The sequence below is a fragment of the Porites lutea genome, chromosome 10, assembly GCF_958299795.1.
Source record: "Porites lutea chromosome 10, jaPorLute2.1, whole genome shotgun sequence".
In the NCBI taxonomy this organism is placed as follows: domain Eukaryota; kingdom Metazoa; phylum Cnidaria; class Anthozoa; order Scleractinia; family Poritidae; genus Porites; species Porites lutea.
Window position 1 is genome coordinate 3,747,455 of NC_133210.1, and position 25,349 is coordinate 3,772,803.

Below are 25,349 nucleotides of genomic sequence, written 5' to 3' on the forward strand. Positions count from 1 at the left end.
AACAACTTCCAAACAAACACTTCACTTGTGAGTTTTTCAATATCCGCTACAAACACAAGAGTGGAGTTTCTGAACTCGGCCGACGATTGCCCTCAAAGACGCACTAGAATAAACACAAGTCAAATCTGAAGGATGGTTAAAATTTACTCATAAAATTCGGTACTTTACAATTTGATACATCGTTTTCTCACTAACAAGTGCTTAAGAAGGCAATAAAACACAGCTGCGATTTACGAAAACTAAAACCACAAATTACAAAAAAATAATACTGCAAAGAGAATTCAGTCGCTGGCAAGATATGGAAAACTACTGTAAATCTCTAAACCGAAAACGGCTAAATATTTATCCTGGACGCTTCGTTCCTTTCTTAGAGGCTAAGGGAGATAAAAATTCCAGTCCAAGTACAGTCACTATTAAGTGAAAAAGTTCTCCTATGTGCCTTTAAAAAGAACATAAGATTTACGTGCAAAGCACGTGCCATGTGCTATTTAAAAGTCGCCGACACAGGCTTGTGTTACTGTAGGCTCCAACATCATCTCTGATATTTAAACACTGCTGAGTAAGTCCTTTAACAAACAATTCCGAGCTTCAAAAGCATTGCGACATTCCAGCCGCACATAAGAAGTCGCCAGGCGATTCTCGTTCGTCAATTGCAACCCTTTCCACGTTCCGGCCGACGAAAATTAAACCACATTTAATTAAAAGCCGCGTTGCTTGGTCCAAGCAGAGCCGGCAATAACTTGTCAATCAATCTGTCGGGGGGCGGGACTTAAGGATCAGCGATTTGTTCTATGAGTCTGTTAACATGACACACTCCCTCGCTCGCTCTCTCGCTCACGTTCACATTTTCTATGGCGTTTGGTTCTCTCTCACACGCGCGCTATCTCGCTCGCTCACGTTCATTTTTTATCGCGTTTGGTTAGTTCTCTTCTCGCACGCGTATCTCTCATTCGCTCTCTCACTCACTCTATTGGGTAAGTACAAGTCTCTGTCAGTTGTCAGTTTTTTTTTCGACAGCACATGAGGGTAACAGACGAGCTTTATAACTTGAATCCACCAGGTGGCAGGTTATCTTTGGCCTGGAACTCGAACTGTCCATCTATTTCTGTAGGGTTAAGTTCCTCTTCACCGTTGTCACCCTGACCAAAAAACAAACAAGAATTACTCAGCAACAAAGAAAATCATCACAAGAATGTAAAATGACTTTCAAAAGAAAACAAAAAGGAGATATGAAGAGAAGTTTCGCTACAGAAAATCATTAGACAGGTTTTTACAAAATTTCCTCTCAATGGTGCACCCAACGTCAAAATTTAGCAGAATTTCAAAAGTTCATTCAATAAAAATACTACAGGACAAATAGCACCTAGCAAAACTACCTTTGACGAGATGGCCGCACTATAAGAATTGGTCCACAGACCTGATATTTAGAAAGACACTGCGAACTCGCTATTTAAACGAAGTCTACTGAAGCAAGCCTGCCGTTTGTGACAGTGGGATATCTGCTTGTATGTAGGATAATGTACGTAAATAAATAGTTTTGTAGTGTGTGCTACAGGCATTTCTAACGCTGTCGTTTAAAAGTACACAATGTTAGATACTAGGGAAGCCAAAGTGAAAAAATGACTCAGAACGCGTTTTGTTCACATCTTCAGGAACTCTATTCAAAATATCCGACCCTACATGTTTCCAAAACTCACTCCAGCAGATATAGAGTTACCAATTCAGGAGATTACAACACCCTGACTTGTTGTTGACATTCGCCTGTGTTAACATTCCACATAAGAATCTTTTGCAGCTGGCTGAGCGTAACGACATTTAACGGACACACGAGTGTTGGCAGCCATGCTTGGTTATCCATGCAAGCTACGAATGATTTCACCAAGAAGTCATAACATGCGAGGACCAGACATGCGCAAAACACGTGTTTTGAAACACCGGTCCCCTCCGAAATCAAAATAAGAATATAGACCTTTAGATTTTCAGACGAGGACGACTACGAAAACAAGATTTTCCCAATACTAAGTAGTGCGCTTGCGCGAACCAGCGTCATTTTGGCGGGAAAACGTGATAATCGTCTTCATTCTACGACGAATTTTTGCAAGAATGTCGTGGTGGCGAAAAAAAAAATCAAATGAAAGAAGTTGTGTCATTTTGCGTCTTAACCTCTTACAATATAGATAACAATGCTAACTTTTCTGGTGAAAAGAACAAAGTGTAATGAAGCTTTCCGGGGTGTCTATTTTTTGAGAATACGCAAAAAAGTTAAAGTTAAATCTCGTCTTCGTAGTCGCTCTGTCCGTTCTCGTCCTCGAATCCAAAGATCTCTAATGTTAGTTGAAAATCGTCGCAAACTCACACTGATTAGCCCTTCACTATCAGCAGAGTGAATGATGGAATCATGTACGGTGGCTCTCACTTTTGAGGGCAGTGGACCAAATCTTGCGGTGTGACCATTCAAATGAAACCTTTTTGCCAGTCCTTTCACATAGTACTATTTGTTCTTCCAAACTTTCACAAAATTAAATTTGGAATTTGTCCAGTTTGGACTCTGGCTACTTGTAGGGTTCAATTGTCATTCGTAACACTGAGGTCAAAAACGCGGAACATCTTCACTGAACCAAAGACACAAATATATTGAACTGTTGTTACCCTAGAAGACGTTGTGTTCCGGAGGAGAATCGCGCTTTAAGTATCGGTGTAATACTTACTTTGCAAAATGTGGTTTCTCGGTTAAATTATCACATGCAACGGCGATAACAACAAAGCTTAGAGCAAATTCCAGTTCAAACTCAAGTAGTTTTGAAACAGTCAACAGGTCTATAGATACCTTAACGGTTATCTTAACACAAGCGGCAGTTGTGTTCGCGCTTAATGCACGGGTTCACGCGAGACAAAATACAAGGTACGCAAAGGAAAACGGATTCGATAAGAAAACAAAGCCAATAACAGGTAAAGAGGACGGCTGTTTAGTGAAAGCGAACTGAAAGTTTGTGACTGGTGTTGGTACTGTTTTGTACCAGCAGTTTAATGAACAGCTGTTGTAGACATTACAAAGAGCACAGAAATAAACAACACTCTTGACTGGACCATATCGCGATACTTCTCGTAACATTTTAACTTACGCCTGGTTAACTCGGACGGACCAGGGTTAGGAGGGGCTAGTCTGTGTACAGACCCGCCTCCCCTCAAGAAAAATCGGAGAAGGGCAGAGGGGGAGGGGGGGGGGGGGGTTGTACACATAGAGGGGCAGGCCCAGGTTTGATAGACCCTTCCACGTCCTTTTTCTAACTTTTGACGGGGACCAGTTAGCGAAAATCCGTCAACACGACTGAAAACAACGCCTTAAAATCAGTAAAGTTGCCAAGTTTAAAAGTAATACACCGTGGCGAATTAAAATAAATCAGTAAATAGGAAAACCATCTGATAAATATCATCAAGCTAATGACCTGTGATCGCACGATGACGGCTCAGGTATTCGGTCAATTAGCTACGAAGTCTTTCCGCTGCACAGCCGATTTGCTACAATGTTTAAGACCAAGATAAGTTATTGCAGATCACAATACTCGTGTGAGGAGCTCTTTGAGCTGAAAATTATGTCTCAAATCAGTCAATTTTAAAAAGCAGGAAGTCGATCAAGCTGCAGTGTAGCGAAACATCCCTACTCGCTTTTCGCAGGTCTTTTCATTATTTGTAAATATTTTGCATGTTAGGGATGGCAAAGACACTTAATAAAGCAGTCAAGGGCAAACTGAATAAATGCCGTTCAAAATAGATTTCTATTAAAAATAAAAAGAAGTAACTCGAGGAAACAAGGCGGAGAATATCGTGTCACGGCGCATTTTGTGGCTAAAAGAAAAATTATAAATAAACTCATGGCACGTACGTACAACAGACAAACCACCATAACGCTAATGATAAAAACACACATACCTCATTGGAGAAGTACTTATCAATTATTCCAAAAGCAAGCTTGTAGATTTCTTGGTTCTCGTGGTTTTGCAGGAATTCGATCTTGTCCAAGCCTAACGGGAGAAGAAAGCATAAGTCATTCAACTTTCACAGCGGCCTATGATCAACAAGGGTTAGGAAGGACTAAAATCGAAGTTGATCTGAAGGGTTGAAAGGGTGGTAGTCACGTTCGGAATATCAGGACTGTACGTGTTAGTCAATTTTGGGAGAAAAGCCACAGATTGTTTGGAAGGGAAATAAACTGCAGATGGATTTGTTAGCTTATTTAGTTTCACATCTAGTGGTTTGATACCAGTTTTTCCACTCGCGTTGTTTTCCACCCCAGGCTAAATAACGTCTGTCAGGTAGAATAGGCGGGTACCAGCCGTCAAGGCTGTTCAAAAAGGTACCCTTTTGATGGACAAACAACTCTTACAGGTAAGAAAGAGAGGAGGATATACCTTCCCATTCAGTTCACGGTTCTAGGACCTGGGTGAAATATAGCCTGCGAACGCAGGCTTAGGGCCTGTTTACATGGAGGTGGGGACCCCAGGTAGGTGAGGTAACCCGCCTGTCCATACAATCTCTCATTTTACATGATAGGTGCAGGGGTGACCCACCGCATGTTACCTCGCCTATCTGGGGTCCCCCACCTCCATGTAAACAGGCCCTTACTTCTGTCTTCGCTTCTCTCTTTTCGGGTGGAGAGAGGCGACGACCGTGAATAGGTCTGCGTTCGCAGGGTTGGTGAAATAGGACTTAAGTAATGATTTTGTTAATCAACCTTAACTTAAATCTGCCACTCTCACGACTGCTTCAAATCAAGCTTTTGCTGAATTCGCTCATGTAGTGAATTATTTACAAAATAAAAGGCGTTTTGCTGATCACAGTAGGATTTCATCCACAGACTTAAAAGCAAAGACAACTTCTTTTCATGGGCTCTCTATTTACCCTTTAAGCCCTAAGAGCCATCAGCACGAAATTTCTCTTTATAATATCAATGCTTTAGAAAACAGAGTGGTCATGAGAAGTGAGTACATGATCAGGGAAGATGTGTCTAATTGATATTTCAACAAATTCTCCCCACTACTTCTATTGAAAAAGTATAGGGACAGTAAATGAGAATTTCAATTTTTATCTTCCGGTTTAAAGGGTAAAAACACCTTTCCTCCTCACACTCTAGAGGAGGACCTTTTCTCACAAAGACAAACCTTTGCCTCTTTGTAAGGTTGGGCTATCATTTGTTAATTTCAACAACCGAGGAGCTATTTCACGCCACAGAAAACAGCAATGTAAGGAGGAGGACAGTCGAAGTCTAAACCACGAGTAGTCCCCCATTTTTCCTCAGGGATAGTAGAGCGAGCGAAACATAAGGGCGCGTGAAAATCACCCCACGCGAGAAAAGACCATTTTCTCGCGTGGGGTGATTTTCACGCGCGCTCGCGTTTCGGTCGCTCTACTATCCCTGAGGAAAAATGGGGGACTACTCGTAGTCTAGTCGAAGTCAAGCCTGGGAGCCAAGTATGAATTTAAATATATCGAAAATGGTCTATTAATTCTCAAAACCACTTCTCTTGATGATGTACTAACATTGCTGGGAGAAAACGCAATGTCATGAAGTTCTAACTCTTGAGTCTGTGAACAAAATCATATCTTGTTGCTATTTCGTCTTCCCCCCGCCACGACTAGCCCTTTAGTTGGGGGTGGAAGAATTTTTGTTCCTTGCTTTTGAATAAAATAAAACAATTTTGCTGTTGTTTTCTTTCAATTAATAACTTAATTGGTTAAATATCTTTTCATAAACCTCACCAAATCAAATTGACGTTTTTCGTAAATTGGTCCTTGGCAATCTTGAGTGTGAAGGGATTCATTAAGATTAATGTAAATTCAAGTAAAAAGGTAAAAATAGTCTAAAAACCTCCAGCTTCCTCGATGATAGTAGCAATGGCTTCTGATCTTTCACCGGCCATCTGTAACAAAATACAAATCAGAGAATAAGGAGCGGTTTGTGAGAACAGTGGAACCTCGATATAACGAAAGGCCAAGGGACTGGCCAAATTGGTTCGCTATAACGAGATTTCGTTATCGTGGTTCTTTCTACTTGGAGTACAGAATATCGTTCGTTATAACGTTCGTTACATCGAGGTTCGACTGTATGTAGCTATTTCGAGAAAGATCGTCGGGAAAAATGTGCAGGCGACATCCCGAAAGGTAATACCGTAAAATTCCGAAAATAAGCCCCGGGGCTTGTATTTTTCAAAGGCCCTTTTTCAGGGGCTTATTTTCGGAATTTTACGGTATGGAATATGGTCAGTACACTGTTCCTGACACTGTAGCTGTGGAACCTACTTTTATATCTTTGAAAAACAGTGAACTCAAAACCACCCACAATATCTTTTGGGGTTGTCATATGCACTTTATCCAACAACCTTTCTCGAAATAGCTGTAAACGGACATGTGGGAGTGATATTGTTGGTGTTGGCGAAAGGGAAACCGGTCGTTTCGATACAAGTCGTTGCGATGCATTGAAAATAACAAGAATTTTGATCACTTCAAGTATACCTTGCGCGTAAGCAAGAAAAACATTTAGGGTTAATATTCGAATATTCCAAAGACATGAAACTATTTACAACGCGCCTCAATCAACTTGTATCGAAACGAGCGGTAACCGATGAAAGTGTTGTTGGTTGTGGCGTAGGTATTGTATAAATAACTTTCTACACGGTTCTCTGTTTCTCGTGGCATGCGATACCAATATCGAATGCATAACCTTGCGAAAAAACATGACACAAACTCAGTACTAAGTGTATCGTCAGCAAGTATTTGAGGTTAGCTCTGTTTAAGTTTGGAGGACAATGCTCTTGACCGTCAGAATAAATGCCTTCAGTGATAAACACTGGTAGACTACTTGCGTCCTTAAATAACAGCCCCTTCTGGCATCTCTTAACTCGGACCTGCAACTACAAGTCACACACATGATCTCAAAAAATTTCCAGAAAAATCGTGCACTTCGTGAATTGTGAACATAGGAGAAAGCGAGGTACAGTCTGGACAGAAGCCAATGTGAAAACAAGGGAGGGCCTACCTACCTTTAAAATATTATTAATGCCATCCAGTACAATCTGAATAACCTGTTAAAAAGAATTTTTTAAACGTCTTGTTTTATTATTTTTTTCAAATAACCCGCTCTGTGGTTCAGAGTGACACAGATTAACTCGCGAAACGCCTAGCACTGAGCGAATTTTAAAGTATATATGTTTGCCGCTTCTTTTCTTTCTTTCTGCTGTCATTAGAGCATGTCGTAAAATTAAAAGACAAAAAACGTATAACGGTCGATAATACGTTTTCGGGATATGCTTAATGCTTGCAAAGAAGGCCGCACGAGATATATACGCCAGTATTTCGTAAATATAAGGAGAACAACTCATAAATATAACAACTTTAATGGTCAAGGTCAAGAAACGTTACTTCAAGAATAATTTCAGAGAGTCGCTCAGCGAATAATTCCCTCGAAATTTTGTTTCCCACTCAGACCCTTCTATTTAAAAAAAAACTTAGCAAAGAAATACAAAATCGACAATTCGATGCGGGCATTAAAAGGGTGAAAATGAAAAGAAGATTACCTGAGTGTCCATACACTCGAGTAACTTGCAGAAAGGAGCAATCGCACCGCATTCAACAAGGACCCCAACCTACGAAGCATAAACATGTAAAACAAAGGTCAAAAAGCGATCCCGGCATGAAACCACGGGGACCTCTCAAAAACTCTTTTAACAAGAGTTTATACATTGAAATGATGAGTATATGAATTTTATAATATTGTAACTGCGGGGTGAGCAAGTGGACGCAAAAAAGATCACCACAGTTAAAGAAGCAACTTATGCAGTTGCAAAAAGGAGGCCTGAGAAATTCACGCTTGGCGGGATTCGAACCTAGTCTGCTACGCAGCCGTTTTTAGTGTCGTCACGCAACGCTCCTCCCCACTAAGTTAGTGGGGAGGAGCATTGCGTGACGACATTAAAAACGGCTGCGTAGCAGACTAGATTCGAACCCTGAGCTCTGCGAAAACGGCGGAGCGCTTTAACCAATTGAGTTGGCAAGCCAGGTCTCAAAGCAAACCGTTTATTATCAATTATCTTAATTTCTAACCCGGCCTGCAGAACACATGTTATGTTTACTCGCTTTACAGCAGTGCGCAAATTCACAGAAAAGAGTGCGGCTCGAGTAACGCTCAAAGGTAGAGACAAGAAAAAAAAACAACGCCTTCTTACGGAGGCGGTAGCGTGAGAATTCTCTCAAGGATAGCTACACTCCCTGATAAACAAAACTGCCTTTGAAAAAAAAGCTGAGCAGTGCATTAATTTATTCTCCAAGTTGGCAGCTGACCATAATTCATGGTTTAGAACGATTTTTACCGATAAACACTAAAACAGCTTTTGCGTCTCAGCATAGCACCTTTTAACAACCTTACTAACTATTAGTGGATTTCAATCACATCAAGAGTGCTGTGTGATTTTCTAGATGTATTTGCCCCTATATTACCCGCACCATAATCAGCAACATGTGCTAGGCCCAACTACCTGTTGCGGTGTTCCACTGACTGTGAAGTTACTGATCGCCCAAGCTGCCTCCTTTTGGGTTAAAAATTCTCCCTAAAATAAAATCATAACAATGTTAATAATAAGAATGATGATGATGTTAATGATGATGACGATGGTAAAAATAATTGAAAATTAATAACATCAGAACGATTAAGGCCTAGTTCAAACGTCACGCCTAATGTGTGCCGGCACACAAACGCCGTACGCCGTACCAAACTAGAGTGCCGAACGTAACTGATTTCAACACCACTCTTCTGCGGCACCTACATCATCAGTTAGGTTTGACACATGGCCAAGTTAAACTTTTCTTGGCGTCTAAGCCATACGTGGTTTTTTTTTGTTGTTGGTTCTCTCCCTTGCTGCGAGAGGTTTTTGTCCGGGTACTCTGGCTTTCCCCTCTCCTTAAAAACCAACACTTCCAAATTCGAATTCGATCTGGAACACACGGACGCGTTTCGACGAGTTTTTAGGAACTCCTAAGTGCTCTGTGGGTAAACAAATTACAATTACAATTACAGTGGCAGGGCAACTTTAGGCCGAACGTTTCTACAGGCTGACTAAGTTGTCACATTTTATTCCTAATTTTTCGGTGTAAGTATAGGACTTATAACTCCACGCAAGAGTGTTGTTTCCGTTCTGTTCGCCAGATATTTTATCTGAGATGGTCCATCACCTTCCCTGAAAATTCGGCCCCACTACAGGGGGAATGAGATACAGAATGCCTTACGGGAGATTCAACAGCCATTTTGTCTTTTTTCAACAATGGTGAAACTCATTTCTTGATTAGACATTGCCTGTTGGCACAGGCAGCTAAATAATAACCGGGACATTCGATTTGAATAGTTAAAACAGAGGGTACATGCAACGATTCAAAGTTAGAACTACACACTATAATATAGCACCATTTGAACGTACAACTGAAGAGTTTTCATTTGAGTACTTGATCCACAGACTCAAAGTTAGAACTATACTACATTTCTACACAATTGACTGAGAGTGAGCTAAAGCAGAAGCAATTTCTAAAGAAGCTTATGTATGATGCAGCGAAAGCTGCAATGTTAGCTACCACAGTGACTCACTATCACACAGAAAAGTACTTACATTTTCTAAAGTCTGAATAATAAGTGGAACAAGGCCAGCATCGATGATTTCCTGCAAAAGAAAAAAAGACCATTAATTTAATGATTCATTCACTCATCTTTCAGGACCCCAGATGAGGACCAGCTGTTGAGGTGAATGGGCCACTCTGTTAAAATCAAGTTTTACTTTACCTTATTCATTGGTAGATGATACAAACGGTGTTAAAAGAAACGTTTCATTGATGGTCCTTGAAATGGGAATTTTTCTAACAACGATATCAAATAAACCAATGAAAACCATGGAAAATGTTGCGTTTCCTACCTTTGTTCTGTTTGAACAAAATGAAAACTTGATAAAAAATGTATTTATTTATTCATTTTTTGAACTAGGCAAAACCTGGCAAAAACGCTACTTGACTTGAAACATGACCCAGCCTGTTTGCAGACGACTACTTTAATTGTTTTTGAAGGAAAATAACCTTTGATGTACATTTTCCGCGAGCAACATAGGACATAAGCTAAAGCAGTCCAGACAACCAGGGTCTATAACCCTTTTCCTTTCGAAAATCGGAATGGTTTATTTTACGCCCCGTTTCATCCTGAACGAGCAAACCAAGGACAGAGACAACCTTGGCTGATTTTTACCTGTACTTGGGCCTGATTGCCAGCGGTGATGTTGGATAGAAACCAAACTGCTTCCTGTGACACACAGAAAAAAAAACACACACACACAAACTAATGTAAAATCCTTGTTTCGACTTTCTTTTTTCCATTTAGCTTTACGTACCTTTAAAAGGGAGCACCAATGGAGAGAGAGACAGGGATGGGGTGGGGGACGGTGGGGGCGAGTGAAATGAGTACACCATCGGCCCCAAGTTTGTTAATTAGACGATAAATATTTTGGCTACTAACGTAAAATAAGGACCCCTTAAGCCCCGCGCAAAGGGATGCTACATTTTTGAATGTTACAAATGCGTCTGTTTGCACACCCTGTTGAATGTTGTTGTGTGTTGTTGGGAGTTGTTGAAACCGGTCAGACTTTTGAACCAACAGCTCCCAAAATTTCTTGTTCCGTGATCACCAAAGCGTAGCGCAACAATATTGGATCCGTTTGCACAGCTCTTCCAACATTGTTCAAGCCACGAACCCGCGTTACACATGGTCTCCAAAGTCTTCAAAGTCTTCTGGGTTGTATCCTTCCCACAGTGCACTGCAGGTCCCAACATTGTTGGAAGTTGTTGCATCCGCTTGCACAACACTACCAATACGGACGCAACAACTCCTAAAGTTGCTGGGCCTACGATGTTGGGAGTAGTTGCGTCTGTTTGCACGAAGCTCTTACCCTTTAACAACAAATACATACATTTGTTGCCTTCAACAAGGTTGTCACTAATAAGAACAACAAAATTTCCTGACTTTACGTGATCATGGTAACAAAGTACAAGTCTACGAGGACAATTTTTGAAAAACTAACCTTTTTAACTTTCTCTTTATGGTGATTAAGTAACGCCGGAAAGTGACGAAGGGCTCCATGATCCAACACAACCTGAAAACAATACAAACAGGTAACAAACCAAAATCATAAACAAACCAAACTAAATGAAATCATCTCAATTATATTACATTTTTGTATAGAAAAGCTGGTAACTGTCATTTTTCCTGAAAACCTTTAGTAACCTCTAACGATTGTCTAACACTTTTAGACCCTAAAATCACATTTCTACATCATTGGTGTCCATTTGGAGTAACTACACTCCCACGTGAAGACTAACTACGCACAATCCTGTGCATTGTTTAATTTACAAACTTCAACACCTTTCTGTCATGATTTTACAAAATGAAATTTAGAATGTTAACAGCTGCCACACAGGTAAGTTCGGAGAAAATGTTGGCGCAGAGCTACCAGCGCTAAAATAATTCGCGTACTACTGTAGTCAACCTATTTAGGTACAATTTAACATGGACTTTGCTTACTTGTGTCTGTTCATCTGTTCCAGTCACAATGTTACCAACTGCTCGAAGAGCTGCTGTCTGCAAAACAAGCAAAAAAATGTAAAAGTAAAAACCTTACAAATGAAAGATTCATTGCAATTCAACACACTTTTTCCACAAATAACTCCAGACTCACTCCAGCCAGCGAACTGTAACGTCCATTTTCTATTAGCCTGCGTGGCAGGTGTTAAATGGGAAAGCGGGAGGAGGAGGGGAAATTTGAGCACGAGAGCGCGAAAGACATGCGGAGAGAGGGAAAAAGGAAACCCCTCCTCGTATGCCCGAATTCTTCCTTCCCCTTCCCATTAACGACGCGACGGCAACGAGAACGTCAAGAAGAGCAATAGGTTTAATTAGCAAAACAACAACTTTGCTCATACATCACGCTTTTTTTGTACATCTCGTTGCCGTTTTGCACGACTACGGCGTGAAAATGCGTAATTTAACGTTTTATGGGGGACGTAAACAACCGTCGACGGAATTTTAAACTTGGACATGGTTCTTAGGAATTCACTGACTCCTGAGGGGTTCACCTACATTTGACAAAGTAAGTGGGTAGGAATAGTCGCGATGAAGACTGAAAAAAAGCAAGTTCACTTTTTAAGCGACGTTTTCGCCGCCGTCGTGTCCTCGGATCTTAAATTCCCTATTTTCTGTGCACAGAAACAAACAGGGTGGGGTCAAGGTGTGTTAGACAAATTCAGGAAAAAAAAGTGACAGTTTTTAAAAGATAAAAGGCCAGAGGTGTGAGCTTTTACTGGGGTCCATCGTGCTGATCCCCAAAACTTCTTGAAATTTTAACCATTGAAAATGCCACGGCCTTTTGTAAGGTTATGTTCAAACCATACCGGATTGGGCGTCTGTTCACATATGTGATTTCGAAGCAATTTCTATAAAGATATGAAGCTACGCCGCACCGATTTGAAAGAGAGGAGTCACATAGCGCGATTTTCGTATGACCTTGAAATGAAAACGTGCGAACAAAACAGAAATTGAGCGATTTGATTGGTTTGTCGAAGGGATACAAACGCGTGTGGCTTTTGGTTGGTTAAGCAAACGGTCAGGTGAAAAAACTTCATGCCCAAAGAACTTTCTAGAAATCAACCGATACTTCGCTTTGACGTCATACTGCAACACGATTGGCTAATCGAACAATGCCTTCTCCATATTAGGGTTTTCTTTGGCGGGAAAACGAAGAGTCCATGTTTTGATCTTTTCATCCACTGGTTGATAAAACAAATAACGAACACTTACTGAAACCATTTTTCAAGGTCATACGAAAATCGCTCTATCAGATAGGTTCTGTGCCATACTTTGTTAGAGTGTGAACAGATATTTGAACCGTAGAGGAAGTGAATACGTAGGCGCAAAGACTTGAATCCACTAAGACAGAATTAAATATTCAGGAGCGAGGACTGGGATTTTGTGCACTAAACCCTTTTGACAGACTACTAGGCACGATGTTCCATGTGTACAAAGGAATTGTTCCAGTCCTGGACTCTTGGTGTTCATACTATACTACATAGCTTTTCGCGAGGACACGAAAAGTAGGGGCAAAGACTAAATCTGACCATTTTGGAGGAAACTCCAAAAAAAATCCAGTTTAGATTCAATCGTGGTGGTGCAGTCTCTCTTTCCTCTTGGTCCGTCGAGCAAAACGCACGAGACACGCAAATGACGCTCGTGCAACTGCTCGCAGTCTAGCTAGGAAGAAGCACTCTTACAGACACAAAAAGCTAGAAGGAGCTAAGTTAAATGAACACCCCTAACAACATGACTTTTAGCTGGACTCATTCATCCAACAAGATCTGAGCAAAATCATTTACCTGCAGTTTAATTTCAACGTGACTTAGCAGGGGTATAAGATGAGGTACCACTCCACTTTCAATAACAACCTGCAAAATAATATCCAATTAACATAATTAAACTTAATGATAGCTTGTAAACAAAAATAGTCTTGCAATTGGATCTAAGTGTACATGTAGTTAATATTACTTGACCAAGTTTTAAACGAGCTGCGTCACGAATTTTACCAAAGTTCTAACAGTAGGAATTGCAACAAATTGAGTGAAACATAAAAATAATCGCTCAGAACATTAAAAGAAGATATTCATAGCACAGCGAATATAAAAGAAGGAACGGACGGACAATCTTGAAGACGTTTAAAACGGACTGAAACTGTGGGTTTCTGAAAACTTGTAAGCCTAACGATTTTGTTGTTTCTAACGTTTGATAGACCTATGTTTGGGAAGTACAAGAAGCTGTGATTTTATCATTTACAACTACCCTCGGTTGCATTTAAGCGCGTAAACAAGAGGAAAAAAACATGTTCTAATTGGGTGCAAACATGACATGTTTTGGCGCCAAACATTCCAAGTTTGGAGTAGGCGGCAGTTGTCGACTTGATTTGTTTTCGATCAACAAAATATTCTTTGTAAGAATTTTTAGACGTTAAGAATAATTTCTGGAGGCAAGGTGCTATTTCTGAGCGAAAAAATATGCCTGAAAGTTGAGAAAAATGAAATAGGGGCTGAACGCGCTGATCAAAAACGTGTAAACAACTTACCTTTGGCGCGACAGTTTGCTTTAACGGCTGTCAGACTTCAAATGTTTGCCCACAAAGCTTGTCACGTCTGGCCCCCTATTAGAACATGTTTTTTTGTCTCGTATCCACGCTTGGATGCAACCGACGGTAATTTCTTCTTTAAGGTTGGATTTTATAGCGTATAAGAAACCGTAATTGGCAATCTTAACAACATAAACTAGACAGGCGTGACACAGCCCTTCAAATCCTAAAATTAGAGGTATAGTTAGTAGAGGTAACCATTGATTCGCCACTCACGGAAACGAAAGCGAGTCGAAATGAGTCCAGTTTCCCGGCCGGGACACCCATGATAAAATCAGCAGGCGCGGCTTATCGGCAGTCGCCCGCGATACCTCGAAAATTTGCCGCCTCGTACCACAGGAACACCAAGATTAGGATGCGTTCTGACGAACGCGAAAAACAAATAAAAATAACACCGCTAAAATCATACCTGAATTTGATTATTACCCCCATCAGTCAAGTAAGACAATGCCCACACTGTGTCAACTAAAATCTGAAAAAGGATGTTACAAAATTTTGAGTTTCATTAGTGCACCAGAGTATTTCCAGAATGGAATTACTGAAGCCTATTAAAAAGGAACCTGTTATAATTGTATCAAAAACGGCCTTTTTCAGTTGCAGGTTTTAGCACTAAACAAGACTAACTGTAAAAGAGGCCACTTGCTGAAGTCCCAGAAATCATTTCCCTTAATTACTGTAAAAAGTGACCCGTATTAAGCAGTCACGGGCACCTTTTCCGAGGTCCCAACAAATTATTTTTTATTGTCTTCATCTCTACTAAACGGTCACTTTAGCAAGATGCTAGACTGCAAAACAGTCCGTATTTTTGCGTATTCAAGTACGCGCGAGCAGTCAAACAAAAGGTCTGGAACGAGGCTGAAAACAGAGAGCGAGACTGGGGAGAGATGCTTTGCGCGCGTAAGACTCTTACGCCACGCTTTACCGATTTCTTGACTGATTTTGAGAAAAGAACCGACTGTTTTGCAGTCTAACAAGATGCACCATACTAGTCCAACAGATACACTGTCAGTGCATGGCGTTCAGTGGTCTCTTACTTCCTTTCTTTTGACACAAGAAGAGGTAGAAACACTTTGAGATCAATTTGTCGTGCAATAGATATTACGCTCTTTCATCATCCTCATTTTCTTGAGTAGTTCTTAAGTTTGTCAGTCCTGTATTAAACGGTCAACCTGTATTAAGAGGTCAGTCAGCCGGTATCAGGTCCTTTCGCCCACAGGTCGATTCGCCTGACAGCAGTTTGCACATTAAGTCGGATCGCCCGATGCATATTTGTCTTTCTTTAAGCCTTTAAAAAAGGAATAAGTATGGAAAGACAGTGACTGTACATGTTGAATCCACACATGTTGTAGAGTGTTGTATGTCATTGGGTGAATCGACTTAAGGTGGTACCGGAGGCTAATTTGGGCATTTTTTTGTAAATTTTAGTCATGTGAAAATATTAGAAGTATTTAATAAAAATAACAGAAATTTTTGGATGCAAGTCATACGTGTATGGGGTTTTGGAATATTGCACCTTCTTTTGGATAACTATTAAGAAATTTGCGGATATTATAAAAATTTTAGACTACGAGTAGTCCCCCATTTTTCCTCAGGGATAGAACGAGCGAAACGCGAGCGCGCGTGAAAATCACCCCACACGAGAAAGGCGAGACACGGTGGGGAGAGACAGATTTTTCTCTTTCCCCACTGCGTGTAGCCTTTTCCCGCATGGGGTGATTTTCACGCGCGCTCGCGTTTCGCTCGCTCTACTATCCCTGAGGAAAAAAGGGGGACTACTCGAAGTCTATAAAAATTTAGGGTGTGGCAAACGCCGTCAGGCAAAACGACCGCAATTGAGTAAGCCATTCTCCAAGAGTGACCGCTTATTACAGGTTTGACTGTATGCACGTGCCTAACATCATCATAACATTCAGGAGTGTTTACATACATTTAGATCTTGGTGGTGAATAAGAAGAGCGAGTGCTGGAAGGACCTACAGGTGTACAAAAACAAGAACAGTAATGAAATATCTTTAACCTAATAACGGCTCGTTAGAATGGCACTAATAAAATTCACAAACGCAAGTTGTTCAGAGATTAACACAGTTTTTGGACACAACCGTGTTGGACACCCTCACTGTGTAGCAAAGTTTTAATTTAAAAATATAAAAGCAGTAACTTGACCGTTCTGTAACTTGAAACTCTTACTTATTGGGACCATTTGTTTACATACAGTCTTAGGAAGTAACATCACTATTATTGTAAATAGCTTTATCAGGAACCGTGTAACTTTCTAAGCTAGGGTTTGAGGGGTGAATCACCCTCCCCCACCCTCCCCTCCCCACCGACTCTGTTAGAGGGGTCTAGCTTTCATGGAGAAAATTTTAATTCGGAGAGGGGGGAGGGGCATGTTGAGTGACCAGGGAAAGAATTCTAGCCATGAGGATGGCACTTTTATTTACGTATATTCGCTTTATTTCATATCATGTTTGCTTTCATCCAACAAGGTACTGCAAACCAATAAGACCGATATATTATCACTCTTAAAAGAGTTATCTTCTGTGACGATTCACTGATTGCTGGAGAATCTGGAGAACCCTGCAAAGCCTGCTGTTTAACTTACCTCTTGAATGGTTGCCATAGGTGGAGGAGGCTCTTTATTTCTACACAGATTTACTATCACCCATGTCACATTTCTCAAGAAGCTTATCTGCACAGTTCAATGAGAAATAGATGAACGGTCACAACAGGCCATTTGCACGATGGCGTCATTTTACTACTACGACCAGAATTCTTTTCGTTTTTCCTTTCACATTTAAATTTGGTAATCCCAGCAAGGTTTAATTAACAAAGGCGATAATTTGCACAAGAAAGGAAAAACTCGAAGGATTCTGGTCGTAGTAGTAAAATGATGCCATCATGCAAATGGCCTATTATCATAAAATAAACACTTACATGGTGTAAATCATGAGTCAACCAAATATATCGAATTTCATTGAATAATAGCCGTCCCTTGATTAATCACTTCCCTCGAATAATCATCCCCCTTTGATGGAAATATTTTAATAAATGACTCCCTCGAACAATGCCCCCCCCCCCTCCAACCCCTCTCATCATCTTTGCTTTCTTTTATCCCCTTCCTCTCAAGTTGAGGTGGAAACTGATCAGTGAAGATTCAAGCTCTGAAAATTAATAAGGGAAGCAAATTTGGAACGCTTAAAAAGCTCATGTTCAGTTTATTTCACGAGATAATTTTTTTTTAATTTAATGGGATAATAAAACAAAATATTCAGGGCACAACGTCAAGGGAGCAATATTTGAATAATCACCTCCTTTTGATGTTAAGAAAAAAGAAATAATCGCCTCCGGCTATTATTCAAGGAAATACGGTATATGTAAATAATTTATTTTATACAATGTAGTCAATGCTATGCATGGTGTGATTGGTGGTGGCCCATGATCAATTACACAACAGAGGCATGGATGGTGTCACTGGAAATTTATTTTCCTTCTTGTGTTCAACCTGGGCGCGGTTTAGAAAATGTTTACAAGTTTTTTTGGATTAAGCAAGTGCAGGCCGCAAAAACGTTTTGCAGGAGCTGTTTACAGGTAAGAAAGGCAGAGAAACCAAGACAAAAAGAGTTCTTGATGATTTCAAAATGCCTAAACTGGAAGAAAGCCATCATGTGTTATTGGTACAAGAGACTTGCAGTTTTGAAAATATTCTTGTGATTATTTAGCTTCGAGTGAGGCGTGAAAAATTTAATAAGCACTACCCTGCATATTCAAGGAAATACTGTATACATGTAAGCGCGTGGCTGACCATCATCACAAGGCCACAAAAAGAGAGATACTTACAGGAACATTAGGGTTGACAAACTTAAGCAATGGTCCCACCACACCATGACGAATGACAAAATCTCTTAGCCCAGGACCATCACCTATAGTGAAATAACAAATTCAGTCTTCAACAAAATTCTCCAAACTTTATAGAAAGGAAAAATGTGATGTCACATTGCCATGCTTGATAAATTTCTGGTTCTAAACAATCTTTCTTGACAGAGATGGCTATTTGCATTGCTGAACATTGGAAACTTCCACTACTGTATATTAACGTAAAAAGCAAGTAGCTTACTCTCTGATTGCTACTTACAATGCGTGTTTCCCATTTTCACTGAGAACATGTACGAGACTACTTTATATTGTACATTTGGGGTGGAAAGTGATTCAAACATAGTCCAACCCTCTGTGTGGAAGTACGGATATTTTCTGGATGAACACATTTTACATATGATACTGTTAAGTGGTAACATGCAGAGTTTTAAAACACTTTTTGGTATATTAGTTTTCAGAATGTTTACACCAAAAATGTAAAATGCTTAAATAGTCATTTTATGTTTCTGAACCAAAACCAGGCAGTTTGTACCATCTGAAGCATATGATCTTACACATAGCTGCACCCACGATTTCAAGCACTCAAAATTAGGTGTATGTTTCACAAAAGTTCCTATGGTAAATGTCATTGCCGTTTACCTGGCAGCAGTCATTAAGAAGCCTAGGAGTTACAGTACGACTTAGGACAGAAAAATTCTAACCAATTATGTTCCCCAGAGCCCACACAGCTTGTTCACAGACATTCTGATGTGGTGATTGCAGTAACTTCATAAAATGCTTCACGGCATCTACAAACAAATATAACATTTAATGTGGCTTAATCACATAGAAGCATGAAAATGAAACCCTGATTTACTGGTTCAAGGACATTTTTTTTCTATAACCTTTTTAAGAGACAAAATTTATGCAAACAGATCTCATTATACGGAAAAACCTCAATAATAATAATATTACTTTTGTGAAAATTAGTTGTTACTTGAAGCAGTTTATGTACCAGTCTAAATTTTGCGAAGGGTAAGATAAAAGAAATCTAACTCTGAAGATACATGTACACAGTGCTTTTGTTCCAAAATATCACTTAGCTTTTAAATCACACCATACATGTACAAAGTTGATATGACATAGTTATTCAAAACAGAACATTGTCATGGAAGGTCAGACTGTTTGCGACAAATCATGATCAGTCCGGCAATCTGCAAACTAACCATGTCTGTTCACAGTATCACAAAAACTTCAAATGGTAAAGGAGAAAGAGGGTAAATAACCTTGTCAAACTTTTGTCATGATGAGGGAAAAAAATGTAACAGCCCAGGGTCATGCTAAATCTCTAAAAAGGGAAAAGGTTCTAGGGTCTGACACCTGCCCTCCCTGACAAGGACACAGAGAAGAGATCACCCAAAATAAAATTCTTTAAAAACTGGGATTTGATCCTGCTTACCAGCCTTGACGACAGCGTTTGTTTGTTCTGAGGTACCAGATGCAATGTTTGTTAATGCCCATGCTGCTTCGAACTGAAGAGAGGGACTGTAAAAAAAAAACAGTAACAAAGTAAGTGATATCAGATGACAAATAATAATATATTTTTTCAACTACGACATTATGTACCTCCTAATATCAAATGTGGCTTAAGGTAATTTAGGCGAAGTTAACCCATTGGTTGCTGAACTGCCCGTAACTGCCCATGCGGATCCAGGTCCCTTCTTCCACTTGTGCTGAAATCAGTTTTATTGTTCATGGACAACTTTGTCTGCTAACTTGTGCAGGGAGAAGAGATCTTTCAAACCATACCAGAATGAGCATGATTCAGTCATGGGCACCAAAGAAAAAGGCAAAAAACCATGAAACATTGACCTGAAAATTTCCATGAAAATCCTGTTCCACTACCGACCAACCTTTCCTTTCCTCTGATCCTATTAAAGATCCTACAAGCCTTCGTAAAAACTTTTCCCACCAAAATGAAGCCTACTAAATCCCCAGCAAAAGGAAAACAAAATGAGGTGAGAAACGTGAAAAAAGAGGGGAGGAGAGAGAGCAAAAAGTAAAAGTCAAGACTGCTGTGTCACCTTTAAACCCAAAAATTTTGCTTCCTGCGCATGCCTGAACTTTGCAAGCTAATAGTTTAGCCACCTGAATCAGAAGGCCATGAAGTGTACGACCTGTAAATGGCTTTGTGGTGAGTTTTAGGTGTTTATAGCACAACAGTGACCAGAAAACCACTCGACTAGCTTCAAAACGCATTTTTCCGCAAAGTTTCCACGGGTGGATGGCTTCAACTTGAAACAAGGCTGCAAGGCGGTTTCGATTGAGGTGGCTTACTCAAGTTGCTGAGATTCACCGTGCAATTAGGTATGTTTGAGTCAAAGCTGCCCTTTGCTAATTGTTTCCCCATCCCTCCCTCACTTTCAGAAAGGTATGACTGTACTATATATGTTCATATTCCACTGATCTATTTGGTCAGTGTGACAGTGCCACTGGTGGCTGCTGGTCACTGGTTGCCCTGGATATGTTGTCTTTGACTCTTATGTGTTTCCACTAGAGTACTGAAACTCAACCTCATCTCGATGAGTTTACATGTAACAGTCTCTTGGTAATTTTTACTCACTTGTCTTCTCTTTCCAAGCAATTCACAAGCACTGGAAGTATGCCCGACCTGCAAAAAACAGCAATACACAGTGAAAACCTGTGACTAAGAACCTGGTTTTTAAGAACTTTTTGGGTTTATATTTGCCAGTTAAACCCGTCTATACAGGAACTTGTTTAGCCTAAAATTTGAAACAAGTTCTTATTTTCTAAAGTCTTGTAAACTTGAAAGTTGTTATACTTACTCAATTAGCTCATCAATAGGTGGATTACGATCTTTTGAGAGCAGTTTTCTGGAAAATAAAATATAAAGTACAGAACTACAGCATAAGCAATAAAGAGTGTCAGGTGAAATGAAAAGAAAATCAAACATAATGCAGATGAAGCTGGCCACATATAGCAACTAGAACATTACTGGGTACAAAATTCAACCCTAGTGTAAACAAGCATGTTTCAACTTCCGCTACTCTGTCTCACAAGATAGGAGAACATAATTATTAATAATAGAATTACTTTTACAAAGCCATAATTTATTATTCTAACTGCACAACAAAGAAAGAGAGCATTGAAATGCTAAATAGTATCACAAAATTAGGAGTAGAATACCTCATTAACCATGGGTAACTCGTCCACCTAAACATTCACTAAGGTCTAAGCTACTAACTTTGGTATACAAGAAAACGACACTTGAGCTTCTACAGCTCAGTGATATTCTCCACAAGAAATCAGGAAACCAGAATTCTATGACTAACCTGGCTGCTTGTACAGCACCAAGCTGCTCTGTTGGATCTTGGCTGCTTGCATTCTACAGGAGTGAAAAAAGCACAGTTACACTACCACTGCACACAGATCAATGATGGTACATGTAAATTAACATTGAAAGAATGCATGAAAGAAGGACTCAAATGACTGCTGATCTAATGTCAAAGTCTTGCTTGTTTAACTAGCAACAAGACAAACTGAAATGAGAATCCAGCGGGTTTAACAAAAGTCTCTTAGGGGCTTTTCTCCAGGTGTTCAGTTGTTTGTGGATACTTGTCATCATCAAACCTGGCTGTTTGTTTGCATGCTGTGGTTGCAAAATAGAAAAAGCTTCAGATTCATTTCTGCTACTTCCTTTTATTTTTCCAGTTCCCACTCAGATTCATTTTTCCTGTGTCTTTTTATTTTTCCAGCTCTCCTCAGTCTTTAGAAATACAACAAAAATGAAGAGCAACTTTTTTAAAAAATATAAACAAAAGTGCAACCACATTTTCTGAACACCTGGAACAGGCTGTTACACTGTACATGCATCGCTGGAGCATTGGGCAAAATTGCTTTTACTTGGACATGCTTTGGAAGATGTTTTCAACCTGTACAAGTTGTCAGTCAAAGTCAATTTAAGAAGTGATGGCATTGATCGCTAGCAGTAAATATTTACAGAAATTATACAGTTCCACACATGAGGTAAGGGTAATTTAGGCATCAAGAATGGGTTCGAGTAAAGTTGTAGGTCCTGTTTAAAAATACAGTTCAAATTGCTCAGGTGTGATTTTGTTCACTTACCAAGACAATACTCTGAAGGTTCTTTCCCTGTGAAGTAAAACAACATAAAGACAAACATAAGAAAACAACAGGAAGGAGAAAGGAGCAAGACTCTCATGTAGAATTATCAAAAGAAATGGCTTCATTAAAAATACTAAAATAACGACTACTTATATATCAATTATTACTTGGATAGCAGACATATGAAGGGTGATACAGAAAGTTTATGCAACTTGTATGACACTAATACACAAAGACACCTGGAAGGAGGAAATGGCTAGATGATGCTTGTTGACTTGTTAACAAAGTTTTACCTGTAAACTGTCATCTTTTTCATCCACAATGTCTTGAGGGACATTTCTTTTCTTTTGGACAGTGTCCTCTCTTTTCGCCTAGTATAAAACAAAAAGAAAGAACAAGGGACTTAAGACATGTACATGTGCAGTAATTTGATGCACCAATGATAAAACATAATCCCTTCAAATAATAATTTTGATTCCAAAAACACTTAAGCCCTCAAACCTTTCTAAGCTCAACAGTGACCTCATTTCTTCTCCTCCTTAGTTCCTGGAAATCAAAATTTATCATGTCAAATGGTGACAAACAACACTCTACAGACTACAAAACAGCTCACAAGAGACATCTCTGACTTCAGTTAAGCTTGCTTTCCTTTCCCCGTTGCTAAGAAAGGTCCATCGATCTGAACAATCTTAGTGACCAAATTCGATATACTGAATGAAAGTGTATAATACTGAAGTTGACATGTACCTCAGCCATCACAACGATTGCTATGCCAATATTTAAGATATTCTATGTGAAGTTTACACTGGAACAGGCTGTTGACCCATATGTGCAGTCACTGTCCTTTTACTTTTACTCCAGTTTTTAACAGGTTTAAAAGATCAACGAACAAATATGGAAGCATCAACTTACACCCAGGTAACCTGACGTTGGGTGAATTAACTTTTGGGTGAAACAAATTGTTACCACTTAGACTAGGTAATATATGCAAGGTCCACTGCTGATTATGACTGATGTTATGATATAAGGTTGGAACACACTTGGTGACACATTGATACAAGACATTGCAGCAACAAATCACTTTTTTTGCACAGATCGGGGAACAAGTTGCTAGAAACATCGTAGCAACAAATCACTTGGTGTATATAGGAGAATGTTTGTGAAAAACTTTGTGTCTGCAACAGAATTTCGTTGCTGCAACAAGTTACACAAATTTGATTTTCAGACACCTGTTGCAGTGAGAAAATTCTGTTGCCAAGACAAACAGTTTGACAAAAATTCTCCAGTACACACTAACCCATTTGTCACTGCTACATACATATGTATGACCACGACACATTAAGACATCTTGTTGCTTAGTTTGCTCTGACCTTTACGTAACTGGCTCCAGGACTCGACTTCTGATGCAGTAGCGGTATTCAACTATAATTCAACTCGCTATTTAACACTTACTTTTAAACAGAACACATACGAATTCTTAGGTATTGACTTTGGCACTACAAAACTACAGACTTCAGCAGAAGCAGCCCCTTGGGCAATTTTTAGCAACATTTATTGTGTAATATTATCATAGTCATTATTTTAATTGGCAACTATGGGATTGTCGGCTATGGTACATACATATAAATGTCAAATTTCACAATTTTACAGATTTTCATTTACTGGCAAGACTCAGACCACAGACTACAACACATAACCGGGTAACAAAGCCTCTGAATATGCACAGCTGGATTTTCTTGAATAAATTGCATCCAAACGAAGTTTCAATGGCTAACTTGAAAACTGTGCTAGCCTTTTCTACCACGATACCACTAACATCACATGCCATTTCCAGGAGAATTGAGAAATACTCTTATATAAGGTTTATTCTTTTCTCACGGCATCAACCATTTTGATGGATCGGCGAGGAAAGCACAACTAGTGTCTTTTTAGCAAGTGACTGTTTATAAATTAAAGCAGTCCTTGAAATGAAAATTTGCCAGTTAATATTTCTCTCAAGCTTCTGATATAATTCTACTATTCAAAGTATATTTCCAGCGAAGTAAACGCTACAATTCGGTTTTTCAGGTTTGGACGTCTTGAGAACTGCACGATCCGAGAAAAACTTGTCATGCATTTCAAGAGAATAAAATCTGGTGATTTATTGACTTTTTCCAATTTTAAAGACACCACTCCCCTTCCAGCTGTTTCACAAATCAACAGTTTGACTCTTCAAGTAGTAGTACCAGTAATCGAGAATCGAGAAATCACATGCCGCACAACGCATGCATGCCAACAGATAACATTCAAATTACCCCGCCATCCATACGGCAACATAAAGATATAACTCACCGATAGATCCTTGTCCTTGTTTTTATAGTACCTTTGTCTCGAGTCTACTGCTTTCGTGGACATTTTTTGTTGCTTATGTAATGAACAGTTTGTTTGACTTTAAAAGCAAGGAGAAGCGAACAAATATCCAAGTCACCGGCAACTAAAGTTCTGCCATGGAAAAAACTTGTTTCTCCGCGAGGTGTGCTTAAGCGCATAATCTACTGAAAAAGTTGCTGACCAAGCCATACGCAGGCTCAATATTGAGAGCGATAGAGTCGGAATGGGCTTTTTGGAAAGCTACAAACGGTTACCACGAAGAACAAGAATAACTTTAGGAGTTGTTGGAATTATAATTGGTCTAGCAGGCCCTTATCTTCTGCCTTTTACTCCTGTAGCTGAAAAAACAGGGAAGGATAAAGACGCAATGTCGTCGAAGTCATCCACCCCGTGACGTCACTTAACTTACAAGCCACTCAGTTGGAAAATTCAGGAAAATAACAGGAAGCGACCTCTCCCCCTATCGTAAGACTATTTTGATGAAAAGTTATTTGCCGCCATTAAAATAATCATCAGCAACGAAGGATTTTAAAACTCTAGAAGAAGCAAAGCAGCCTGGCTTGATGAAGACGAGTTCAAGAACTCATATTGAAAGATGTTCACATGCATTACAAAATGTCAGTTGAAAACATCAAAATTCTGCATTGATGACACATTTTCACAATGGCTTCAAGCACTTTTTATTGTGTTGTTGCTCAGATATGAGAACTTTCTGGCTGACCTTGCAGAGTTTTAA

At 39.7% G+C, this 25,349-nt stretch overlaps 1 protein-coding gene across 1 annotated transcript; it reads right to left on the reverse strand.

The window, feature by feature from the left end:
* Positions 1 to 126: 126 nt before the first annotated feature.
* On the reverse strand, positions 127 to 24,984 carry LOC140949379 (importin subunit alpha-3-like). Its single transcript, XM_073398537.1, has 24 exons — positions 24,575 to 24,984; positions 22,745 to 22,789; positions 22,537 to 22,614; positions 22,244 to 22,270; positions 21,451 to 21,503; positions 20,944 to 20,991; positions 20,721 to 20,768; positions 19,557 to 19,642; positions 18,820 to 18,906; positions 18,083 to 18,165; positions 16,848 to 16,934; positions 16,174 to 16,218; positions 14,656 to 14,718; positions 13,447 to 13,515; positions 11,603 to 11,659; positions 11,103 to 11,174; positions 10,274 to 10,327; positions 9,651 to 9,701; positions 8,529 to 8,600; positions 7,572 to 7,640; positions 7,038 to 7,079; positions 5,867 to 5,918; positions 3,931 to 4,022; positions 127 to 1,139 (listed from the first exon to the last, which is right to left on the reverse strand). Exons 1-24 carry the CDS (start codon positions 24,635 to 24,637, stop codon positions 1,041 to 1,043), a joined length of 1,542 nt encoding a protein of 513 aa, XP_073254638.1. The 5' UTR covers positions 24,638 to 24,984; the 3' UTR covers positions 127 to 1,040.
* Between the last annotated feature and the right edge of the window lie 365 nt (positions 24,985 to 25,349).